At 48.1% G+C, this 26087-nt stretch overlaps 1 protein-coding gene across 1 annotated transcript in view; it reads right to left on the reverse strand.

Moving 5' to 3' along the window:
- Positions 1–26087, reverse strand: part of GRIK4 (glutamate ionotropic receptor kainate type subunit 4) — a 236848-nt gene that overhangs the window by 74799 nt on the left and 135962 nt on the right. Inside the window, 2 exon segments of the mRNA XM_019510059.1 lie at positions 11876–11929; positions 18240–18418. Of these exon segments, the coding sequence (XP_019365604.1) occupies positions 11876–11929; positions 18240–18418 (233 nt within the window).

Genomic DNA, 26087 nt, shown 5'->3' on the forward strand with positions numbered 1-26087 from the left:
AACCAGCCCTAAACCCAGGTGGGGACATGCACGGAGCACAGTGCAGAGGGACTGTGGTGGCAGCAGTGGCCACTCCATCCCGGACATGGGCCCTGCTGAGCAGAGGGACCGCGGCTGTGGGGGGGGTGGGACGGGGTGAAGGTCAGGGCACGGGCTCGAGCATGTGTCAGCGCTAGTCTGGGGCAGAGCCAAGACGAACCAAGCATACAGCTGGGGGACCAGCTCCTGTCTGGTGGCCTCTTCCACCCACTGGAGAGCGGTGCCAGGCCAACCTGAGCAGTGTACGTGGTGCAGTCTCACCCCAGCAGCACCTGCAGCTGGAGACAGGCACTAAGAAGCTGGGCAGTGTGATGCTGGAGGCCAAGCCAGGTCAAGCACCAGGCTCCTTCATGTGCTCCAAGGCAGATGGGAGCGAGGGCTCCCCGGGCTGCGGTCCCATGCTGGTGGGAGAGGGGAGGTAGGGGGGGTTTAATCCCCCTCTCTTCCCCACCGTCATTTGTGGACAAGCCTGGCAAGGGCTGCTTCCCGCTCCAGGCACACCCTGGCTGGGGTCACTGCAAGCCAGGGTGGGCTTTAAACCCTTCCCCAGTCATACTCAGCCTGCTGGGGCCTGGCCACAGCCACCCCCCTCAGCTCAGCTTCCCTCCAGCCTTAGGGAAAGGGGGGCTCATGCTCTAGCCTAAGCACTGCAGGCACGTGGCTGCATTTCCTGAATCAAAAGTGAATGTGTCTTCACTTGCTTGTTGGTTCAGTCTATGCAGGTTAGACTAACCTGCAGGATTTAATCAATTCAGGCTCGGGCTTTTTAAATGTCTGTATTAACCTTTGCAGCTAACAGCGAGGAACAGTCTGCTAAAGTACATTAGCTTGTCCCAATCTTACGACGACCACTCTTCCAAGTCTAGACATACCCAGCGTGACCCCTGCTGAAGCATTATCTTTTGCAGACAGTCCACATACTGAATTTTAGACACCATATTGTTCTCATGCACTGTGCTCAATATTCGCCTAACCCAGACCGGGATTGGGACTCTGATGCTTTTGGGGAGATCAGATCTGAGCTTTCTGCAGCTGCGATCTCTCCCATTACAGAACACAGACACTGCCACCTGTTCTCTTCCACAGCCACTTCTCTCAAGGGGATGCTGTTTGCTCCTGGCACTTTCTCTGCTTCTTAGCCCTGAATGAGAAGGATGCTCAGGGCACACAGGATGCGAGTGGATCTTTGGGCACTCTCTCTTCCCTTCTTTCCTTTCATAGTCACTGATGTGTTTGCTCCCTCCTATCTACATGGCGGGCGGGTGCTTTTTGCAGGATGGAAGATTGCTTTTCAGGTAATAACTCCCAAGAGCAAGGAGCTGCTGGGAGAATAATTCATACCTGTCAGCCGATTCTATTTAATGGGAGACTCCAAGCTCTTAAACCCTCCATTCTAGCCTCGCCAGCCGCCGCCTCCTTCATGCCGCCTCTCATCCATTGATCTCCTTGGCCAGAGACAGGTCATCTGTCCTTCACAGCCAGCTCTGTGCTCCCCAGGGCTCTCTTGTGACAGGAATTCACATGCACCAGTTCATAGCCTGCACGTTTGTCTGTCTGGATACCTCAGGAGCATGCAGGTATGGACAGATCACAACCAGATATACACCCACTTGCAGGCTGCTCCCACACCCACACAGGCACTAATATGGATGCAAACAACAAGCAGTTTTACAGAGAGACTTCTCTGGGCTGTCCGCACCACCGGCAATACTACCATGATGCCCACCCCCTCCCCCCATATCTCCTGCACATATGCCAGCTTCTTCAAATTGGGCAATGGAGCCATCCTACTGTGGCCAGGAGCACATCTCCAACCCTACTCATATGCTGCCTCAGGTGTGCTTACTGGCACGCGCTCCGGCTAATTTAGGCAGTGACGATGCCATATTTCCAGGAGTTGGCCAGTGTGGAGAGGGAGTGAATTGAAGGGGTAGGGTTGCCAGTGCTCCTGGATTGGCCGAGAGTCTACTGGAATTGGCACCGATCTCCCGATGACTGCTGAAAGCAATCTGGGAGATTGATATTGTGAACAGGTTGAACAGTACAGTTAATGACATTATGTCATGTTGGAAGAAAAAAAAATCTCCCGGAATAGCTTCAGTCAGAGTTGGCAATCCTGTGAAGGGGCAAGTCAGCACAGACCTGCCCTCCCAGGACTTCCACCACTAAAGCAGCAGGCATTCCCTTTCCAATAAACTTCTCCATTCAGGCCTCTTAAAGGACCTCACCAACACCAGCGCATTCAGACTCCGAGCAACACAGACAAGGACTGTCATCCTTCTTTTACACAAAGGGAAACTGAGGCATGGAGAAGACCAGAAATGTCAAGTGCCTCCTGATTTGGGGCACCCCATTTGAGACCTAGGGATCAGACTTTCAAAGAGGCAGACAGAGCACCCTCAGTCAGCACTTGCTTCATGCAACTTCAGGGCGTCAGGGATCGGGGGGGATGTCTGTCAAAACCTGGCCCTAAGTGCCTGAAACGGGGCACCCAAAATTAAACGAGTCTTTCTAAAAATGGAGGCCTTCGAAGTATCTTGCAAGAGGAGCAGTGAGTCTGCAGCAAAGGCAAGGACTCCAAACCCCAATTTCCTCACTCCCAGTCCAGGGCTGTAACCACTAACTGCGCACAGTTAAATAATAACACTTAGCAATTATACGGCACACTATATTTTCAAAGTACTAAGCACACATTAACTAATTGAATACAAAGGAGTTCCCCAGGAGACAGAGCTAGAGGAATTATTATAGGATGAAGTCACTCCTGGGTTTCTGCGGCTCTTCACACAGCACTCAACGTGCACTCCTGTACTTTATGGCAGCAGACAAAGCCGCCGGAGTGACCCAAGCCTTTAGATCATCAGGAGAACCTGCCTAATAAAAGCAGCACAGCCCGTCCCTGTGTCTCATAGTCATGAGTTTGATTTTGGTGGCATCACCCACCGTGAATTACCATCCCAAGATTTACAGGCCATATGTTTTATTCCATAAGGGATATAAACTCCTCGGAGTTGAATATACAACGCAATGCAAACCTCTGACTCATGCGCTGTGATCCCAAATGGGGCCTGATCCTGACCAGAACTGAGCACCCACAGGTTCCCCTAATCGCCGAAGCTGGGGATTGTATTGTTTCAATTGAAGCTTTATTGAAATTTTCTGCTCCCGCTTACTAGTTTCTTTTGGTTTCTATCATAAATAGCCTGCATATATATACTGCTTTTAAATTGTCATTTTCATCACTGCATCTCAGAGTGCTTTATTAACATGATTAAATCACTGAGCCTCGCGTTCTCCAGCCTGCAAACTGGCGTGGGGCTGTATTACAGACGGGCCAACTGAGTCATGAAGAAAAGCAAACCAGAAAACGCCCCAGACCAAAATCCACAGAAAGACCCCACTCATGGCAGCATGGCCTGAGCCCACAGTTCAGCAAAGCACTTAAGCATGCGCTTGAATCTGAGTATTGTGCTACAGCCTTGGTGCTCAGTTCACAGTTCAACAGCAAACTGAAAACACAGCCATGGAGAGAAACTTGGGAGTCAGCTTCAGGTCTCCCTCAGACACGCTCGGTCAGTGAATTAGCATTAGAAGCTGACCGCAGTCTCGAACCAATCCCTTTTAAAGCACTTGCATGTTCCCCGCACCACATACAAACTGGGTTTCCACTACCAGAGCCAGGACACTTGGCTTCTATTCCAGGCTCAAGGAGACTTTGGCCAAGTCACCTCTGGTCTCTCTCATCTAATTTCCCCATCAGTTAATTCAAGCTAATCATACCTGTGCCGCTCAAGAGGAAACTGGGGCTTCATGTTACAATGAGGCTAGAGATCTTTGGTTGGAAAGGGCTAGACGAGCAAAGGATTATTACTCTTATAACAGCCTGCTGATAAGGAAATGTATTTTAAACCCGAGACTCAGAACCCAAGAGATTCATCTGCATTGTCATGCCGCCGGTCTCACTTGAATGACTGGCTTCTAGTAATTGCTTATCTCTGACTGTAGAGAAGACCAGTTTGCTATTGTTCGGTTCTCTGCATCAGCTATCGAGTTCCTTCTCATTTCATCGATTGGGCCGGCAATATTGTTTTGTATCCCCATTGCGTGCACCGACTCTCATGCCATTACTAGATTCTTATCTCCCTTTTAATAACCCAGATCACCCGGGAAGCCAGGAGATAGCAGCACATTTCCCCCTTTCACCTTCCTGGCAGCTCAAAACACCTGCCAGGATGTGCTCACTTTGATTTTTAGTGGCACTGAGACCTTGACAGGCATGTGCGTCATCCTCTTTTAATTACCCTAAGGGCTGTATTGGGTTTTCAGATCTGCTGATTAACAGCCTCCAAGTGATCTCCAAATGTCATTGCTGCTGCTTCTGCTGCTGGGGGTCTAGATTAGATTATGGTCCAAATCCTCAGTTGGTGATAGCCACGCTTTAATGGGATCACCCAAACTTCTGGTCATTCTGGCTGCCACAGATGCAAGGCTGACTTACAAGATCGGCCTGGCAAGCCCAGAACATGCCGCTCCTGTTCCCTGTCTTTAATCAATGGGTCAAATCCAGGTATTCCTCCCTCAGGGCAAATTCTCAGTGAGCTCAATAGTAGTTTTGCCTGAGTAACAACAGTTTATGCTTGGAAATTATATGCGGTGACTTCTATGCAGAGATCTCATAGCACTTCACCAGCGTGGGGCCAGATCTGTACTTGGAGTGAACACGTATAACCTAACTGACTTCAGTGCTGATTTACACTAGCTAAGGACCATGGATGTGCACCCTTATTTCCACTTTAGAAGTGGGTGAACTGAAGCAGGCAGGTCTCAAACCCTGCATCCCCTGTTCAGACAAAATTCCTACTGGCCATCAGTAAGTGTTTTGCCCTGGCAGGGACTTGAGAAGTACCACAGGGCTCGGGTGAACGATATGGCAGGCAGGATCCATTTCTCACGCGTACTAGAATAAATCCAGTATAGCTCTATTGACGTCTGTGAAATGACTCCCTGTTTGAACTGCAGCAGCCGGGCACGAAGAGTTGAACTTAATTGTCGTGAGCTGTTTTTTTTTTTTTTAACAGCACACTTCTCAACTTGCCCACGACCAAGCCCAAGGTAGAGGGGAAAGGAGGAGAAGGTGTTGGAGCCAAGGTGTGACACAGACCACAAACAGTTACTCCGGGAAGGCAGCTAAAACATGCAAGGGATTCCCTGCTTTACTGTAAATGGCCTCTGGCTCCATGATCTCTTTATCATTGATGCAAACAGTTATCAGGGTGATAAGTGGAGAGGAGAGGAATGCCTGAATTCGTACTGAACCCAAGCCCTTGGGGCTTGAATAAGTGAGGTCCCAAAAGGGCACTGCCCCCCAGGCACACATTAAAAATAAACAGATGGACACACCAGGGACCAACGTAATGGCACTGGAGTCCTGTGTGCGGCTCCAGGTTGATGTTATGGATGGGACATTTGGCCTTTGAGACAGTCAATCGCTCACAAGCCTGGCACCCTTCCCACGAAGGCATGTTAGTCCTCCTATGTTAGATGCAACGCACAGAGAATACCCATTTCTACATCTCTGGATTTGGTTGCCTTCCAGGCTGAGTTGTTGAGTCTATTAATCATGTCTGAGATGCTCTAAAAACATATTTATTTACCAAAGCGCATGGAATTATGCTAAGTGCTTTACAGTTTTCTTGAAAGGCTCAGTAAGTTTATAATATATTAACAGAGTCAATAATTGTACAATAAACCAGAAGTAAAAATCAATTTCCCTGGCAGAAGAAAGTCATAGGAACAACAAGCAGTGGTCTGTTGGGTGTGGGCAGACATGCTGATACACTGGACTACACGCTCCTGCTGAGAACTGTTGTCCTAATGACCCTTGTGACTATTTGGGGCACCTGCCCATGCCTGACTTACGCATTCTTGCTGATCTTATGAGGTTGCTGCATCACGAATGCCGACTGCATCGCATCCCTGCCGGCCCAAGGACAACGGAGAACTGTTAAGCCTTAACAGCTTCCATTAAGCCACTGAAACCAGGTTTCTCCCACTTCTCTGCTTCACTCCCAGTCTAGTCTCCTAAACCACTCAGCCACTTAACCTCCACTTAGGCAGCTCTCAGGCCTCCCTCCTAAAGGATCTTCACATGAATGAAGAACTGCAGCTGGAATCTGCAAAGCTGCCTAGATGATTTGGACACCCAATTCCTATTAATTTCCAACTGAGCATCCAAACCAATTAGGCAGCTTTGAAAACCTCACCTGCTATGTAAAGCCATCTCTTCACAGATCATTGACAAACACAAAACAAAACAAAACTGATTTATTCGGGCTGCGGCGATACGACGCAGCAGCTGTTTTATCAGCGCACAGCAACCCCAGAAAATGCTGTCAGGGAACAAAACTACATACAATGAAGAAAGTGCCTGACTCAAGGCGCCACTAAAATGCCTTTACACCTTCCTTCCTACTCTAGTAATTTTAATAGTTTCAATTATTTCCATCTTATCTCCTTGATAAATGCACTGAAATTTAAACCCAGCCCCAGGTCCATATAATATTATTAAACACACCTACACCGCAAAACAGCAACAAGCTACACAGAATTAATGACCTACAAGGAATTAATTCTAATCTTTGGTTTTTGAAGACATCCAAAACCTCTCATTCTTTGCTCTGCTGGTTTCAAATATTTCCAAGGGTAGGAGATTCAATTATTTTTATTTTTTTTGCAATTCACAGTAGCCTAATCTGCATCGCTCTATCTATACATCATCCTTATTATTATTATAAATCAAATGTCAACATGGCTACAATTTTTCCTCCAAACCTTTATCAAGTCAAATTCCTCTGCTAAACAAATTGTTTTAATTTTTTTTTTTTTTTTTTAATCAAAGCCATTTGCTATGTTTTAGATTACAGGCTGGGCCGTATGCTTAGGTAAAGGCCAAGAAGGAAACAACTGTCCCCTGCATAGAGCAAGTAGGTCCCATGTGCCAGCTTTCTCTCTACTCCTGAACCAGGTGGGTGGGGAAAATGGGTAGATTTTCATCCCCAGAGCAGCCGTGCAGATGGGTAAGGTGGGATGAGATGGAAATAATGCTACATGGGGGAAGCATTTGCTATTGGTATCAGTAAATTACTACCCCCCCAGAGCAAGGAGAAGGCCAAGAGGGGTGGCAACATCATGAATACAATGCCTGCCGAGACCCCTTTAATGTGGTGCTGAATACACACATCCACTGAACAGCGGAGTTGTAGGTAGGTGGGTAAAGGGGCCAGCCCTCCACCAGGGGCTTTAACCCCATTCCATGTCCTTCTCCTGGTGTTACCGTGACATGGGACCTTTTTATCACAAAATAAAAACAGAGGAAATGCAGCCACCTCTAGGGTGGATGGAGAAAAGCTCCCTTCTCATCAGCACAGAGGCAGAAAAGGATCTTGGAGTCGTTACTGATTCCAAGATGAACACCTCTACCCTGGGGGTCTTCAAAATCAGCCTGGATGAACCCCTTGCCGGGGTCTTTTTACCCCAGCATCCTTTCCTGCTCATGGCAGGGGGTCGGACTTGATGATCTGCTCAGTTCCCTTCCGACCCTACCCTACCAACTATGGACCAACCAACATACAACACCTTGTAGAGTGTCCCCAGTTTAATTAACTAAGGAGACTTGGAAGAAGGAGTACTTTGTAGGAGGACCCTAACACTGATAGGGCAGTTCTGTTCTAGGACTGTCATCTCAAGCGCTGTGTGGCCTGTGGCAAGTTGCCTCCCCAGTCTGAGCCTCAATTTCCTCATCCAGCATTCAAGGATAACACCACTCTCTCCTCTGAGTTTCAGGGATGGAAAGCATTGCACACAAATGCCCCTTCTTGGAGTTATTCTAGATTCTGGATAGCCCTGGGGAGGAGCTGGCCCAGCCCCCCATGATGACACAAGGGGAGCTGATCCTGCCACAGGTGGAGAAAGGCATATAAACTGCCAGTCGCCTGTGAATCATCTTGTGGGTGTTTCCACCCAAGTCCTTGCCTCTCGGTCTCAGCCTCTGTGCACATGCATTGAGAGCTAAGAGGTCCTTCATTTACTCTTGGAGCTTTTGCTAAAGCTTGGCATCTGTTTCCCCAAGCCATCCTTCCTCCCTGCTGCACTGACTCATAAGTAACATTTAAGATCTGCGACTCACTGATCTTTCCATGTGGCACCCAGCATCCCCACTCCCACAGCTGTGAGAGAAAGCCAGGAAGTCATGGTGCCTAACTAGCCATTATCTAGCATGCTCTTATTACAATGGCTGTAACGAGCTTAATGCCAGGAGGTATAAACAGAGATGCCCTCCACTGCCTTGGCATGCATGCAACTCAGCTTTTTAACCTCCCTTCCCTTCTCTTAGGCTTGATTATTTTTGCCATCTCCCACATATTTAATATCCGTGCCTTTAACTATCCATGATGTCTATTCTCTTTCAACAAGGTCTGCCTCCATTTAAACCATCTTTCTGCCTGCTCTCCCAGACAGCAGTTCACAATGATTTTATCTTTCCTATTAGGCAGTGATTGCAAAACCTCAGAGGGTTCATTAGCAGCTTGATAATCCCTCCAGATTTATTAGTTTAAATTGCTCACTCCCATCTCTCATCCCCATTTAAATATTACTAATTTCCTTAAATATCTCTTCCATCTGCCCAGGTTTCGCCCAGTGTCACCTTTCTTCTTAATGATCCCTGTCAAAACTCCAGTTAGCTCTTTAGAGAACTGGTCTTTTGCAAAGTGGTAAAATAAACTGGAATAAATAGATGCCCTTTGTGATTAATTTCCAGGGAGAATGAATGGCCCTAGGATTCATTCCTTTCTAACCTCACCTTAAAGTCATGCATAACCAGATTAGAAGAATGGGCTTGAATTGCAAATTTCAGATTCTGATCTCAACTCAAATTCTGAACATGCCCATGTCCAAATTCAGAGACACGATTCATTGCTCCAGCCGTGGCCCAGGGTCCCATCGTCCCAGGCTCATATCTTTCATGATTTGATTTGTGAGAGCACCTACAACCCCTGGTCACCCCCCACCCCACCCCATGCTAGATCAAAAGGAACAGGCTCGGTAGTTTTTGCTCCAGAGTCTGCATGTCACGCGAGACACAAACGGGGTGGGAACGTGGTGTGTTTTGGGTTTAAAATGCTTCACTCCTGAAAAAACTGTACACAGTATGCCGCATGCCAATGCAACAACAAATACACGTGACTGTGGGAAGTGGTTTACCTTCAGAACTATGGATCTCATAGTATCACACTGCATTTCTCACAGAGTACCTCGCGGTGCTTTAGAAAGGCTGAAGACCTGAACCTGATGCTGTCCCCTATGAGATGGAAGTGGCTCTCTCCATTTTTACAGGCTGGAAAAACTGAGGCAAGGACAAGCTTATTGGTACTTGTCTTAGTTCATGTACAAAGTCAATGGAAGAGCTAGAAATGAAACCCTAATCATTATTATCATCATAATCATCATCATTACTATTATCATCTTCTTGATCATTATTGTTATTATTATTAATAATAATACTACCAGTAATAATATTCTTACTAGAACAATGGAGCCTTTGGGCTAATAGCCATGACGGAACAAATACAACCTGAAAAAGGTAACCCTACATTTTGGGGTCCTACTGGCTTCAACTTAGCTTTCAAGGTTTATGTCACTGCTCAGCTCCTCAACATAAGGTATTTCTTTACTTTTCATTGAGTTGCCAATCATCTATATTGATTTAACTAGGACTAGGACTGAATGGCCTATTCCTCAGTGGATGGCACCAACTAGGGTTAGGACCTATGGATTTTGCTTCAAGAAGGAATTGGAAGGCTATTTGAAAGCACAGAATTTCTCTCTCTGATGCCTCCTTTCACAAGCCATCTCCTTGTGCCACTTCCCACTTGCTCTCCATGGTGTTGCCTACTCCTACGTGTGGGTTACCCTCCCTGCACGCTTGGCTCCATCTGTTTCTGTCTATCTCCCACCCAAACACACACAGACACGCCGCCCGCTGCAGCTCTCGGCTTTCCTGGCGCACGCCCGCACGGGCATAAATATTAATAGACATTAGAGAATCAAAGTATCATTTGGGTTGGAAGGCGCCTCTGGTTCATCATTTCATCCATCCCCCTGCACTAAGACATGACAGATTTCATTACTTCTGCCCCATCCTTAATAGATAGTCTCAAGTGAACTATTGATGGGGATAGCAATTTCCCCAGCCCATGTGGCAGATTGTTTTAGGGCCTCACAGCTCCTTTAGCTTGAAAGTTTCCCTAATGTTTACTCTGGGCTTCCCCCTGCTGCTACCTAAGCCCATTACTTCTTGTTTAGCACAGTGCGTGGGGATTTAACCACATGATCTCCCATTAATGTTCTTAGGAGCTGTAAAGCTAAATTGCCACAAGCTGCATTGAAAAACATGCCTCTCCCTGCCTGTCACAGGTATGCAATCACCCTTGAGCAGCCTTACACGTGCACTCAGCCCCTCACTAAGACATGACCAGGACTCATGTCACGGCTTGCCCTGTCCATATGCTGCCACCACTGCATCAGTCCCCTTTCTCCCAGCGATAGCTCAGCTGATGTAAACGGTCTTAGCTCTCCGGATCTGTGTGGGTTTTTGCCAGCTGAGCAACTGGCCCAGTGCCTTAAAGAGAGTGTCCCCACCAGGAAAAACTTTTAAAGGGAGGGGAGAGGTAGGGTTAGACATGCTGTCTTCTCATGTTTTGCCTTTTGTACTTGAGAAACCCAGAGGGGACAAAGGAAGGGTCCTTAAAAGGATGATTTAACTCTCTGCCCTGGGTTTATGCTTCAGGTGTCTCTAGCTGCCCAGGGCTCAGTCCCAAAACTTCTACTAGTAAGATCAAACTTTACTCAGGTAAGTAAGTGGGTTATAGGGTAAGTAGGGGTTGCAGAATTGTCTGCTGGTGCATCCTCCAAAGCCCACTGAAATCAATGCAAAGACTTGTATTCAATGAGCTCCAGATCAGGCCCTCAGTGCCAGGCATAAGCTGGAAACAATGGGATGAAGAGAGTACCACTTATAGCAGGGGCAGGCAATTATTTTGGGTGAAGGGATGCTTACTGAGTTTTGGCAAACTGTTGAGAGCCGCATTTCCCTTTCTGTCACAGGGAAGCAGGAACAGCCCCATGGTCCCAGGCCAGAAGCCTCTGCTAGGCAGGGGTTTCTGGTTGGGGGGCAAAGGCTGGGCAGACCTTGCTGCTGGGTCCTGCCACTAGCTTCCTCTGGGTCCTACTACTCCTCGCTCCTGTCATCTTTGACAGGCAGCTAGGAGCAAATAAATATTAATTTTCTAATTGTTTAGGGGCCCCATGGGCTGGATAGAATGGCCTGGTGGGCCAGATCCGGCCCCCAGGCCGTATTTTGCCCACCCCTGACTTACAGCAACCCCTCTCACCCCCACTGCTCTCAATACAAGACAAGAAAGGATGGGCTTGCAGCTGAAGCACAGCTCTCTCTTGTCCAAGGTCCACATCCTTCAACCTACAGGGCAGGACTGCCCGTTTAGCACTGGTGTTGACTGGCTCTGCCGTTTTTGCCATTCCACAGGGCATCACTGGTGGATCAATTTGTTTTCATCACATGGAGGGCAGGGCTAATTTCTCTCTTGGCCAAAGCCTGGATTCTCGGACACCCCCAAATACCCCTGGCTCATCAATGCTTTTCCACTCCCTCTTGCACATGGCTCTACCAGACACAACCCAGACTCCCACGGGGCGAGCAGATCAGTTGTCATTAGTGGGACTCTATATGCACGGGAGAGGAGCTGAGGAAATGTCTTACCAGATTAGTGAAGATATATGTGTAATAGGCTGATGCCATCCCCAGTTCGGCTGCCTGTGAAGGAGAGGAAGATCAGATTAGAGCAAGGAGTGACCGTCTTTAATCTCAGGGGCGGGAACAGGACAGACTGGGCTGGATTCACTTTTCACCCTTATCACTGTACATGGACACTGCCATCTTTTGAGAAGCCAGAAAGGGCAGGACACAGATGTACAGTTTCACCTATGAAATTAAAGTTACAGGACCTGATTTTTCACAGGCAGTGAACATCTGCAGGTCTCAGTGAAGTCAATGGAAACTGCAGGTTACTCCAACTGCAGCAGCACTGAAGGCCTCAGATGGGGAACATCTGATCTAACCTTGGGCTACAGGCCACAGACACCAGTCAGTGACTGAATCTGGCCCTGATCCTAACAGGTGAATAAAGACCAGGGGAACAGGGAAGGAAGGGACAGTGGTAGAAAGAGTTTCAGCTGCAAACATGCCTAGTAACAGCGATTTTAGCAGTCCCAGATTGCCATACTAACCAAGGTCAGAAGAATAAGCCCAGAGCCCAACCTTGCAAGAGTCACAGCTATTTGGCTTGGACTACAATGGTTTCACTGATATAGCCCCAGGTATGAACACATGATGCTGGTATATAGATCTTACAGCCATATAACGTCCTCAGCCTCCCATTATACTGATAAAACTCACTATGGGTGCTGTACCGCTTCAACTATACCAGCATTTTTAAAACAATCTAACTGGTGATCACAGACAAGCCTTCAAGGACAGCACTGTTTAGGAACATTTTGGGTGGAACAAGGAAGAGCAGGCAGAATTGTCAGTTTTGTAAAAAAAAAAAAAAAAAAAAAGTTGTGTGGCAATTTTTACCCTCTCCTTTCAGGCAGCCAGGCACTCGCTCAGTATCAATCCCACTCCTGATTCAGCTCAATGTATTTTTTCACACTGAAAATGTGGGAAGTTTAAATGTGCTCACACTTGCCATATACAGCCTCTGTTGCTCAGCACTAGGCCTGCTTCTAAGCGCAAACGAAAATTCCTGCGAAAGTAGCAAATTCTTGGCAAAAATATTGGCAGAATCCGTGGGGGGAAAAAAAAAAATCACAGAACAAAACACCAAAGATTTTACAAACTGTTCAGCCTTTCACTGCAAACATTAGGCTGCAGAGAGGGAAAAAAGGGAAAGCTTCACCAAAATCGGAGGGGATAAGGCTGCCATGCCCCATGGATCTTTGCCCACAAACACCAGCCAAATTTAGGCTCTAACATCCTGCAACTGATGATTAGCCTGAATGAACTCTGATGCCTCCACAAAGCCTCTAGGATTTAGCAGAGTTGTAAGAGGTAAATAAAGAGAAGGGGAATGGGAAAAGGGGTTAACAGGGTGTAAGTGTGCGTAGGGAAGGAAGCACGGCTAAATAAATGAGTGTGAAACCCCAGAATTCACAGTGAATGAGGAGCCAGTTACTGGAGCAGATGCTCAGGAAGGTGGGGAATTAGCCTGCAAATCCTTCGGAAAGCAGGAGACGGCAGTTCCCTGCCAAACAGCCAGTCTCAAATCACGCTCAGGGGACTTGGCAGAAAGTTTTGCCAGGCAACCCTTCATTATCTTGGAGGGGGTCTCTCCACTTCCCCTCTCCTCTTCCCGCCCCACCTGGAGGCTGGAGCTGTCAGAAAGTGCAATGGGTAAGGAAGAGGCAGGGATTGTGGCCCACTGAACTCACTATGGCAGGGGTAAGCAAACCACCCTGGGTCCAATATGGGGATACACAGGTTTCTTCTGCTGCCACTGTTTGTCTCCATGACAGCATAAGGAGAGCACCTACAGATGAAGTCCCATGTCCATGGACTGAATCCAATAACTCCATGGGTCACAGGTTGCTGAACCCTGCTTCAAGCCATAGGTAAAGAAGCTAAACAGGGCAGATGCAACATTGCTCCCTGCAAGCATCCTGCCACAGCAGGGACGAGGCCTCAGGGCTTTCTCCCACCCTCTCCCTCGGGAGGTTTCGTGCAATATTCACAGGTGCAATACATCTGCGGCAACAATGATTGGCGTGACATGGCCTTTCAAAGGGAAACCAACAAGGCAGTGTGTAGCTAGTCACTGGAGCCTCTCTTGATCAGCTGAAGGTGAAAAACAAAATGAAGGGAAAGAGGGAGAAGATCCCCCAGGAACTGTAATGCCAGTGCTCTGCACCTACCATGTGCACGCAGGTTGCTAAGATGGGATTTTTAAAATACTCTGCACCGGACAGAATCAAGGTGCTGTTGACTTCAGGGGGAACAGAACTGGAAAATCCTACACTTCATGCTCTGCAGTCAGTAAGCACTTAGCCTCACTGTCACGAGTATTACTAGAACAGCGCTATCACCCACAGGCAGTGTACTGGAAGGCGGATAATATAACCCATTGGATTACCATACTCAGTGCATAACCCTCAGTGGTTCAAAGTCTAGTTGGGCGATAGGTATCAAGTGGGATTCCCCAAAGGCCTGTCCTGGGTCTGGTATTATTCAACGTCTTCACTGATGATTGGGATGCTGGGATCGAGTGCATGCTTACCAAGTCTATGGATGACACCAAGTTGGGTGGAATAGCTGACACTGTGGAGGGCAAGGCTAGGAACCAGAATGACCTGGATAGACTGGAGAAATGGTCCACAATCAACCGGTTGAGATTCAACAAAAACAAGTGCAAAGTCCTTGGGACGGAATAACTTCATGCACAAATGCAGACTGGAGAACAACTGGCTAGGCTGTAGTGCTGCAGAGAAGGACTGGGGGGCTATGGCAAACCATAAACTGAATATGAACTAACAGTGTGCTTTTTTTTTTTTTTACAACAAAAGAAGCCAACAGCATCCTGGGGTGTATTAACAAAAGTGTCACTTGCAAATCAAGAGAAGCGATGCTTCTGCTCTGTTCAGCATGGCTGCGGCCTCAGCAGGAGTTGTGTGTCCAGTTTTGGACCCCAGACTTCAAGAAGGATGTGGACAGTTTGGAACGAGTCCAGCACAGGACAACAAAAATTGTCAGGAGCCTGGGAGACCAGACTTATAAGGAAAGGCTGAAAGCCCTTAGATTGATTTAGCCTGGAGAAGGGGGGATTTGATAACAGTCTTCAAATCCCTGAAGGGTGATTATAAAGAGGATGGAGACGAAGGTGAGCTTTTCTCTGTGGCTGTAAGGGACAGGACTAGGGCCAGTGGACTCAAGCTGCAGCAGAGGAAATTTAGGCTGGAGATTTCCTGACTATGAGGATGGTCAGGCATTGGAAGAGGATGCCTGGAGACGTTGTGCAATCTCAGGGACGATCCTCCCTTGAGCAGGGGGCTGCACTACATGACCCTGTGGGGTCCTTCCAGTTCTACTTTCCTATGATCCCAGATACAGGGAATGGAAACAGCAAGGCAAAGCAACTTGCCACAGGCCACACCATGAGTCAGTGTCAGAGAGAGGGATGAAAACCTAGCCGCCTAACCACCACCTCTTGCCACTAGACCACGCTGCCTCTTGTCTTGAGGCCACTGGACTGTAACCCCCAGCAGCTGCTCACCCTTTGAAGCCAGCCAGGTCCTGTAACTTTGATTTCAAGGGCAGAAAATAAAAAAAAAGAAAAAAGAAATAAGCACTTCCCTTTGTACATCACTCCCGCCTGCTTAGCATCCCCAAAGGTACCGGTGAGAAGCTAAGACAGGCTGTCAATACAGCAAGCAGCCATATGTCTCCAGACCACATGTGGAGAGCAAGACGGAAGAAGTCTGCCTCACTGTCCGAAAACAGCAGAGGCCAAGAAAGGGCTTTCTGATACTAGGTTGGAGCCATAGCTCATTTAAAACAATAGTAGTTTTTCCATTGGCTTTAGTGTCTGCTGACTCAATCTGAAGCAAGTTTCTGTCTTCTAGTTGTTATCTCCCCTCTTTGTTGCCCATATTCTCCCAGCATAAAAGGAAATAACTTCTAGTTCCACCAGTTGCAATAAGTTCACAAACCATGAGGGCATTGTTTATTTTGCTTCCTCTCTTGGGATCCTCTTGCCGGGATGACTGCATTAAATTTTATTGAATGCTGCAAAATCTTTTCAATCTTTAACATCTTTATTGGTCACGGCATGAGAATACCCCAGAGAGGGGAAGGGAGAGTGCGTATGTCTAAAGAGCCACTGCTGTGTGACTGTGGAAAATTACTATGGCAACAGACTGAGGGATAGCCCTCAATAGTGAGAGAGCTCTTTCAAATCATCTAACTCAGAAACCAAAAAAACCCCCCAAACAAACCCCCAAAACCCAAACACTAGTTTCTGATTTCCCCACAAATCAGCAGTGTCAGAGTATTTTAGTGATATAGCAAAGGTCACAAAGGAAACCTGTCCGTCAGTGCATGCACATTGCATTTAGACATGCAATTAAAATGACGCAGGACTGGACTGATGACAGATGCGTGAGCTTCGTGGAGATCCAGCTGGTATCACTTGGAACTTGCACAGACTGTCAGCAGCCTCCGCCTGACCTCAGCCTCTGGACTCAAGCCTGGCATCTCTACCTGCACAGCCAGCAATGGGAACATTTTGCACCGATGCACATCAGTGCTTGTGGTTTGTGGTTCATATCCCAAGAGTTGGACTATATGATTGAAATTCTCCCTTTGTTTCTTCTCAGAGCCAATGCAATATTCATACTTTTTTTTTTGGCTGCAGTAAAAAAGCAAACGTAAGGAGAACTGGTTGGGAGCTTCTCAGAAGAAATGCTTTTTTAAAAAAAGCCAGAACTCTGCCTCAGAAAGAGACTGGGGAATGGATTTACCCACCCTGAAAACTTTTTGGAAAAAAAAAAATCTCAAGGAGTTGAAATGTCTCATTTCATCACCTTCAACATGAAGAGCTTCCTTTTTTGAATCAAAGCATCTTTTCGGTTAGAATATAGTAAAAAAAAATAGGTTAGAATATATTTTAAAACTATATTCGGTTAGAATATAGTAAAAAAAAAAAAAGAGGTTAAAAAGAATCAAAGTTCAGTATCAACAGAGAACATTTGAAGGTACACAGTGTTATATTTCACTGAACCTAATCAAATTTTATTTTTCACATTTTTGATTCACAAAAATATTTGGGGTTGTGCCTTTTTTCCTAATACAGGATGAGGAAAATGTATGAAATCTTGAAAAATCTTGCCAGACAGGAAAATCATTCCCTGCTGCGTGCTAATCTCATTCCTCTAGTGTGTATGTTAGTGCTGTACCCATCTGCCCTCCCCTGCAGAGGACACGAGTCTCATGCTGTTGGCTAGGCAGCCTTGCTGTTTTAATTCAAGCTACAGCAGCTCATGCTTCTACGTCTGCTGGTTCTGAGGTCAAGCCCATGGTTTGTTGACCAAGAGAAAAGCCATTGCACGCAGGCTGCCCAACACCAGTAAGATGGCAAACCTGTGCAAAGTTCCTTTGCAGGCAGGATCCTTTGTAGAAAGTGACCCATATCTGTGTATCTTTGCAAGTGTGTGTCTCTTCAGTGGGACCAATACTTGTACCAAGCCCTGCTCTAGCTTCACCCATCAGGCCTTAAAGACAAGCATTCTGTTCTCAGAGTGATGATGATGACGACACGCAGCATGATGGGCCTGACCTAGCTACTGAACTCAATTGAGAGATGGTTGTTAATGACTGATGGGCTTTGGATCGGGTTCCACACACTCAGATGATTGATTCCTTAGCATCACACTCATGATGCTGCAAGGAACACACAGGACAACAGACCCTGCTCTATGGGAGAGGGACCTCAACAATCGCAGGGCACGTGTACACAACACGGGATTTTTACACCCCCATTAGATTCAATTTCCAAATGAAGCCAAGCTGTCTAGACACAAGCCAAAACCAAAACACAATACAGGAAAGAATTAAAATAATAGAAATTAAAAAAAAAAAAAAAAACAGCTTAAAAACAACTGATGAAGAAACAATGCAACCTGAGAAGCACTCAGAAGAGGAAAAAGAATCGTAAGTCTGCAGCACTGATGGTCTGATTTTCGGAACTGTTCAGCAGCCTACTGGCTCTTGTTTGAAGTCAACAGGAACAGTAGGAGTTCAGCACCTTTGGAAACCAACCCCAGATCTCTTGTGCACTTAGTCAGAACAATTATTCTATTTGTTCTGTAGCTGCAGTCTTGGAGGAAAAGAAAAAAAACTGTTTCCCATAGGAACTCAATGTTAATCAATGGAAATCCCCCTGTAGCGTAGATAAATTTCCTGCAGTGCAGCAGAAATGTTTATACTCTGGAACCACATAGTGCACACGCTCAGAGAAATCATCAGGGTGGAAAGCAGCAGCATTTCTAAAACTATAACTCAACAGCCAACCTACCTTCTGGAGGATGATGTGAGACATGGAGGCATTTGCGTGTACGATGATGGTGGCAGTTTTGTCATCCCGGATCTCTTTTAGGAGAGGGGTAGGGTCCCGGCTGTCATCCAGCATCCGTACCGAGAGGGTGTCCTTGGAGATGAGGAATTGGCGAAGCAACTTCTCTAGGTTTAAAAGGCCTGCGAGAAAAAGCAGCACAAAGCAGGCTTTTAAATGATGTGTTCAGTCATGAGTCCTTCACCCACAAGATCCAGCTCTGCATTGGGCTGGTTCACCAAACGGTGTGGCAGTATGCTGAAAAGCAAAGAAGCCATGTCTTAACTCCAGTCTCTATCCTCTGGTCACCAGGGGATGGGGAAGGATGGAACATCACATCATGCTTTGGCCATCAGAAACAGCAGAGTCGGATCATCATGGCACACGGTTTCTAATTATGGCCTCAATGCAAATAATAAAAGAACCAAATATGTTCTAGGTGCTTTACAGACACATAGGAAGACAGGTCTCCAGTGACCTCAGCCACTGACCCAGCAGAAGACAAGGCCTAGGACACTTGCACACATGACGAAAATGTCAGTTTGTGCCATGCAATGGCATCACACATTACACATGCACCAATTTTGGGGGGGGTTAGATGAGCTTGCATCGTTGCAGACTAAACTACCTCTGCATTTAGTTTAGTTTGCAACAATAGGTTGCAGCTGTCAGCTCACCACCTGGACGTGGGAGGCGGGAAGGTTCCGCAGAAAAAAAAAGGATCGGGCCCCTCACCGCTTCTGCGTTCAGCAGGTGCCTGATATTTTTTTTCGGTGGAGCCTGTCCACTTCTCCCACAGCCAGGGGGCAAACCACTGGTGGGCCGAGCAGCCCCTGAGCTGCAGGAGGCCCATGTCCTTCTCTCTGCAGCAGCAATGCCCCCTGGGGCTGCCTGGGTAGGCTGCTTGTGGGCTGTGTGTTGCCGCAGCTTGGAGGCAGCACCCAGCCCAATCCAACTCTTCCCTGAGCCCACCTGGGGAGCAGCACTTGGGCTTCCAGTGGGTAGACTCAGGGAAGAGTCAGATTGGGCCAGGTGTGGCCTATGAGCTGGGGCAGCACCTGGCCCGCTAGCAGCCTGCCCAGGTGGTCCTGGGAAGGCTCCAGCCAAAAAAAAAAAAAAAGGGGGGGGGGGGGGCGATTGGGCTCCTCGTCATAAGAGTGACAAAAACCCCTAAATTGAACTGGATAGTTTCAATTAAAAACCCACCAGTTCAATTTAGGGGGCAAAGAATGCAACCCTAAGGATCAAACCCCCGTCATATGTACAGGCGCTCCTAGGTGTTATTCTACCTCCCTTTGCTGGCCTCTTCTGGTTAAGCATTTTGGCACTGCAGTAACCTCAATACCAATAATACCTCCCAGTCCAAGATCTTACTATTCAAGGGCTTGATTCTGCTTTTATATATATCTATACAGATATATGGTCTGATTCTGCTTTTCTGATTATAGATAGATATATCTGTATCTATCTATCTATATCTAGATAGATAGATAGAGTCATAGAATTATAGAAAATAGGACTTTCCCATGATCTACAGCACATTACCTTGTATCAGGTTGGGAAGAGAATTGTCCAAAGGGAGGAGGAGGAGTTACATACCAGAGACCTGCAACCACTTCTCCAAAGGAAAAGGACAAACAATAGACCATGCGCCCAAATCTGAGACCCAGTGCCCTGACCGTCAGAGGGGCACTCACGCCTGGAGCTGAGCTTGTAAACTAAATGTTGCTCTGACTGTACCGAACGGTTTATTCACCCCAAAGGTCAAGGGCTGGGGAAGCAATACAATGCAACGCAATCAGAGTTGCAGAGTGCTGCTTTCAAGGACTCCTGGCACTTCACAAAAGGTAACAAAGCAATGCATTAAAGGGATAAATCCCAGATGAGGAGTCTCTTATTCACAGTGAGATTTTTCAGTAAGTCAATGTACCTGCATGGAGCTCTTTCCCATGCAAAGCCCCCTGCCTCTCCTCTTCAATACAGGAAGGATCTCAGCTGGGGACTAAAGCAACCAGAGTGCCCAGGATTTCTTAAGGGTGGAATGGATTTCCAAGCTTGCTCCTGTATAGAGGGTGAAATTCACCCCTGCACAGAGTCAGCACATGGTCTGACCACCACTGAAACAGCATTTTATCAGCACTAGTGGGGCTTCTGTTTAAACCTCCTGCTAGATTTCTGAATTGTTTAATCTTACCCATGCCCACAATCGCTGCTTCCTCTAAGATTTGGAGGCTGCCATGAATACAAGTCCAGCTCTGCTGAGCTGATTTAGGACTCATCTTGAAATCTCCTTTCCCACGAGGAAGGTTCTAAGAGCATTTTACTAACCTTTATTCAATTAAAGGCTCAGAAAAGGAGGCTTTTATAGTTCCTTTGACTTTTTCTTTTTACAGTGGGCCCACTTCATAGCTTTTTGTATTTCTCTTGGTTAAGAAGAGGACGTTTTGGGGGAGAGAAGGAAGGGGAACAATATATTTTCTTTATGAGCAAAGCTGGAAGAAAGTTCCCCAAGTGGTTGCTACCAGCCTGAACTCATCTGAAGTCAGCAGGTGAATATTATTTTGCCTTGTGAGCTGATGCAAGAGCCCTCTGAACTGCAGGAGTGGAGACTGTCATGGGAGCGTAACCCAGCGAATGCCAAACCCTGGGCATTTCCTTTCTCAGGAAGGCATTTCTGAGGCATCAAACACAAGCTATTATGCATTATTCAGACTGTAAGAGCGACTGGAGGCTTCATCTGAGGTCACGGCCCACTGGGCATGTCTACATGGCCTCCTATCCAGCCCAAGCTCCAGCACCTGGCCCCTCACTCCTGCTGAGCTGCACCGATGACTGGGGGCACAATAGATAGCTCGGGACCAACCCTGACCATGCCTCCCTGAGCCGTGCTCTCTGTCCTGAGAGTGCCTGAGGGTGCTGGGTTGGGGGGCAACGGTTTAATCCAAGCTCCTTGGGCCACTCGGGAGAGGTGGACAGGGCACAGTTTGTCAGCAGAGGATGGGGCACTGGAAGGGAAGTGGAACAGTAAAGCCACAGGGGAGCAGAGTCCCAGATATTCAATGCCTCCTCCCTTCTTCTTCTTGCATATGATTTCAGAAAGTCAACTCCTCCAACCATTTAAAAGCAGATCCATCACTATTACTGCAATCTTTTAGACTGCTCGCTCCCTCTGGTGAACCATATAGATGGCAGCCAGTTAGTATATGCTGGGTTGTCTGATGTCCTTTGCCACAGGGGCACAATGGTGAGTTTTTAAGGCCCATTTTATGTTTGATTTTGTCGAAGCTCCATAGCCTGATTGAAGTCAATTCAGGTTTACCCATACCCTACGTGGGAGTTTATGAGGGAGTTTAGGAGGGTACGAGGATGGTAGTTGTGTAGTGGGGTGTGGTTGTTATTCCATTGCTCTGCCCACCTTCTCTGGGGCTCTGGATCAGCACTCAACTTAATGTTGATCTCTCAAATCCCAATCTGGAGCCTGAATAACAAGCCAATTATCCATGTCACTGAATGCACAGATATGCCCTCACAACTTGCTCCCGTGTCACTAGCCCCATGTTGCAGATGGGCAGCTGAAGCCCAGAAAGGGGACACGACTAGGCCATTATCGCACCACAACATAATAATCGGGGCTGCAACAAGGAGCCCCTGACTCCAGTAACCTAACATTACTCCCCACAACCTGTCAAGAGGTCAGCCCTGGGTGTTAGCAGAACAACAGTCAAGCAATGCCATTGCACGCCAGAAAAGAGGGGCACGCTGAACCCTTCTTTGCAAGGTGTGTTCACGTGAAGATTTCCGTTCTGACCCCTCTCCCTCCTGGCTTCAGCGGACATGGCATGGTGCACAGGATGTCAGCCTGGATGTCAAAAGTGATGTTCCAGGCCCAGCTCTGCCCACAACATGCTGCATGAAAATCATTTTACTTGGTTTCCTCTCTCTTTCTCTCACTTGCATGCTCTTTGGGACAATGCCTGCACATGCTATGTGCCTGTGTGGGGCTGGGCCCCAAGGCAATGGACCCCGAGTTTCAGCAGAGGCCTCCATCCATTGCTCTAATATGTAATAAAGATGACATGGGGAAGGATGCTAGGGTTAAAGTCAGCACCTCCTGCCTGCTAAATGAAACGACTTTCGCGGTCCCACCATGCGGCTGCAGGAACACGTTAGCCTCTCTCCGGCTGTCGGTGTCCCCATCAATACGGAGTGCTGCATGGCATCAGGAGGCTGGAAGACGCCCGCTTTCCTGTCAGCTAGCTCAAGAGCTGGGAGCCAGCTGCGGAGAGGTGACTCAGGGGAGCCTGCTTGCACAGCATCCAGCCTGCTGCTTTGTCGCTCTCCAGGGCCATTGCAGCTGAGCAGCAATGGGGGCACAGGGATAGCAAGGCTCCCGGCTGGCGGGCATCAAGGAGCACGTTGGGGGATTTTGTTCTGAGTGAATTAACATGCATGGAAGTGGAGGAGGCAGTGGGAAGGGGAAGGGGAAGGAGAGCAGCGGCAGCTGATGCTTGGCCATTGAGTGGCAGGAGAGGACCCTCATGTTTTTAAGGCTGAACAGTGAACTTGCAATCTTCACCATGTGGGACAGCACAGCTGGGTCAGTCATCCTAGCTGTACCCCCCTGGACAGCTCAAGAAACACAGCTCCACTCCTACTCCCCAGCTAGCTTAGAGGAGCGCTGGTGACCTACACCAGGTCTGGCCCATGCAATGGGCCCAAAGTCACCAGGAGAAATTGAAAAAGCAAGCAAGAAGGCAAGCCAGCCAGCTGAGGCCCCTGGCACCACTTAGCATATGCTGAATCTCAGTCCCACAGAATACAATTAGACCTGGCTCCTCAAGTCTAATGGCCTGCACATCTCAGCCTTGTTTTAATGAGGCGCAGGAAAGCAGCCCCCAGCCCAGCTGTGGAACCGCAGTTCATGCCAGACCCTCGCTGCTCCTTTCGATTAAGTTTTCCCATTTTGATGCCTCCCCACTGCCCTCCTGCCTTTCACAGGCACCTCGCCCCCTCCCCTTGCTGCTCCCCCAGCCCATCAAGCTCAGGTAGACAGCTCTGACAGTCCTGCAGGTCGCAGGGCTCAGCCCGACTGATAGCTTTCCAAACCAAATCAGGCACGGTGAAGAGAGGGGAGGGGTGGGGACAGGAACGGGGGGAAGACTTTTGATTTCCTTTCCCTTGGCTCAACCAAATTATTATTTCCAGCACGCTCCACCTTACCTGTAGCCCCATCAGCCTCCTGCTTTCCCTCCTCTTGTCACATGGAAGGAGGATTCTATCATCTAAAGAGATTCCCTTTTGTTCTGATGACACGGGAACGTGAAACGCCTGACGCTGACAGACTGACACTTCAGAAGGCTGTTTTACAGGCTGAACATGAGCAAGGGCTTGTAGGCCCCTTCTGGCAGCTTTGAAGTGCATAAACGAGGAACCACCGGGCGCGGAGAGGCAGGAGCAACTGCAGACTGTGAAAGCAGCGCCGTCCGTGCTACCACTTGCCGAAGACCGGTGGGGCTCTCCTTGTTGTGTGCTAAGCAGAAACGTCTCCCAGGCCACCCGCACCTGCCTTGTGCTCACATCTGGGCACATAAGTGCTTACAGGAGACAATGGGATCAGAGCCAGAGATGGGGGGTCAAGACTCTTTTTGCCTCGCTTTCCTGATCTGTGCAAGGATTGCAGCGCAGGCCTGCATTGGTAAGAGAAGAGCTTGGACCTGTGGATTTTCTCTCTGCCTTCCTAGATTTAACCACCAGGCTTGACCATGCGTCAGGGAGGAAGATGTGGGATTACCTTAACTCCATGTTTTTTTGCATGCGTGCCTGATCCTGCTCACTATTGCACTGGTTTTACACCAGCATGGTTCCACTGACTTGGATTATTTATTCCTATTTCAGGACTCAGGACTGGAAGGGATTTCCCCGGCTATCAGGTTGAGCCCCTGCCTTTGCAGACAACTGCCTGCAGCCCCTTACACATCACAGCCCCAAACAAAACCTACAATGTGCCAGAGAAAAGAGCAAGAGAGACAAGGGTGTCACCAATGCACTGGTCCACTGCAATGCCACGGACCTGATTAGGTGGAAGATGCCAAAACGATCCTATGCTACAGAAGGAGGCAAAGTCCCCAACAGCCCCAAGAGCAGGAAATACTTTCCTGATCCAAATCTGGTGATTGGTTTGATCCTGCATGAATGAGCAGGACCTATCCACCAGACAGAGGTTCTCAGGATCATTAGGAGCACCAATGTATCCCAGCCAGCCTCCCACCTCTAGCCACAGCCAATGTCTACTGGTTCAGGAGTAGGGGAACCATCCCCTTCCCTCCTTCCTCTCCTCAAATAACCAAATCATGCTTTAAAGGGGGGGAAATTCCTCCAAATCCCAGCAGGCAACCAGTAGGAGCCCTGAAGCATGGGGCTACTGTTTTCTTTCAGTGTAAAAGCAACTGGCTCCCAGAGCAGAGATGTGCTTTTGCCAAGGTCACAGTGTAAATCAGTAAAGGCTGGGTACAGAACCAATGAGCCTTACCACCCAGTCCTGTGCTCAAACCAAATTCACCTGGCTTCATGCATCTTCCAAGTGGCCGTTTTGGCTTGGGGCGCTCCCACACCAACACCCTGACAGAACAAAGCTTGTGATCAAATGCAACACAACAGAGGAAACAAGAAATAAGGATCAATCCGGATGCACGAGAGTGTAAGTTCCCCCTCCGGCCACTGAGCACAAAGCACTTTGCACTGGGTGTTAGGTTGGCACACAATGGCGTGCATTTCTGTGCACAGCAGTAGCAACATGCATGCGGGCATGAATTAGAATTACACACAGGCAGCCAGGGGTCCATGCACTGTTTTCCCTTTTGGCTCAACCCACTCCTCATCTGTTCTGCGCCCTATTGCGTGGATGGGATTGGGCAGGTTGCCTTGTTTTCCCTATGACCCTCAGGGTGCAATTGCAGTTAGACCTGCAGTCTTTGTAGCTTTTAGCTGTAGCCATCTTTTATTGCTGTAGGCTTTAGAGAGCCATGCAGAAGCTTCCTGTTTGGAGTCTCAAAGCACTTCTCAAGCCCTGGAGAATTATCCCACACAATACTCCCTAGAGACAAGAAACCAAGTCATGCAGCCAAATTTTTCCTGCTGTTGCACTGGATTTATATAGGCATAGTTCTGTGCCTTGCACAGTCCTTCCCTGTTTACTTAGGTGCTCAGGACTGCTCTAAGGTGGGAAGGCAAGTCTCCAAGTGTCATTGCATGAAGTCCTATAAGATGGGGCAAGACTGGGAGCAGAAGCCAGGAGCCAAATCACCCAGTCCTGTTCATAAACCAAACAGCTCACACACTTTCCTCCCCCATGAGCTCTGCTTCTCAGCTTGTCACACACAACCGCTACTGGCTCCCAAGCCAGGATTTCCTAATGCACTTGTGACTAAATCACATGCTGCCCTTGCCTGCCTCAGAGGAGGATGCAAAGAGCCCCATCCAGCATATGCAACTGAATATGGTGGATGGGGCTCGCTGCACTCAAAGACAGTGTTTAATAGCACTCCCTCTGCTCAAGGTGCTCAGACTTCCTCCAAGGAAGAGACTACAGACCACTCTCTTCTCTCCATATTGGCCTGCAAGTTGTCTGTGCCAGGGGACTGGCCAGTGCTAAGGCTGGCTCTCTACATGGACAAAACAAGTAGGGTGGGGAGGAGGGGGACTGTATGCCCCTCCAGTGGTCTTCTGGACCCAAGGTGGCTTTGTGCTTCACCTGTACTTGAGGCTTACGGCCAAATGACATGTCCTAGCCCTAATTGGTAACTACCTCTTGTA

The sequence above is a fragment of the Gavialis gangeticus genome, unplaced genomic scaffold (genome assembly GCF_001723915.1).
Source record: "Gavialis gangeticus isolate Ggan-Ray unplaced genomic scaffold, GavGan_comp1, whole genome shotgun sequence".
Taxonomy (NCBI): Eukaryota; Metazoa; Chordata; order Crocodylia; family Gavialidae; genus Gavialis; species Gavialis gangeticus.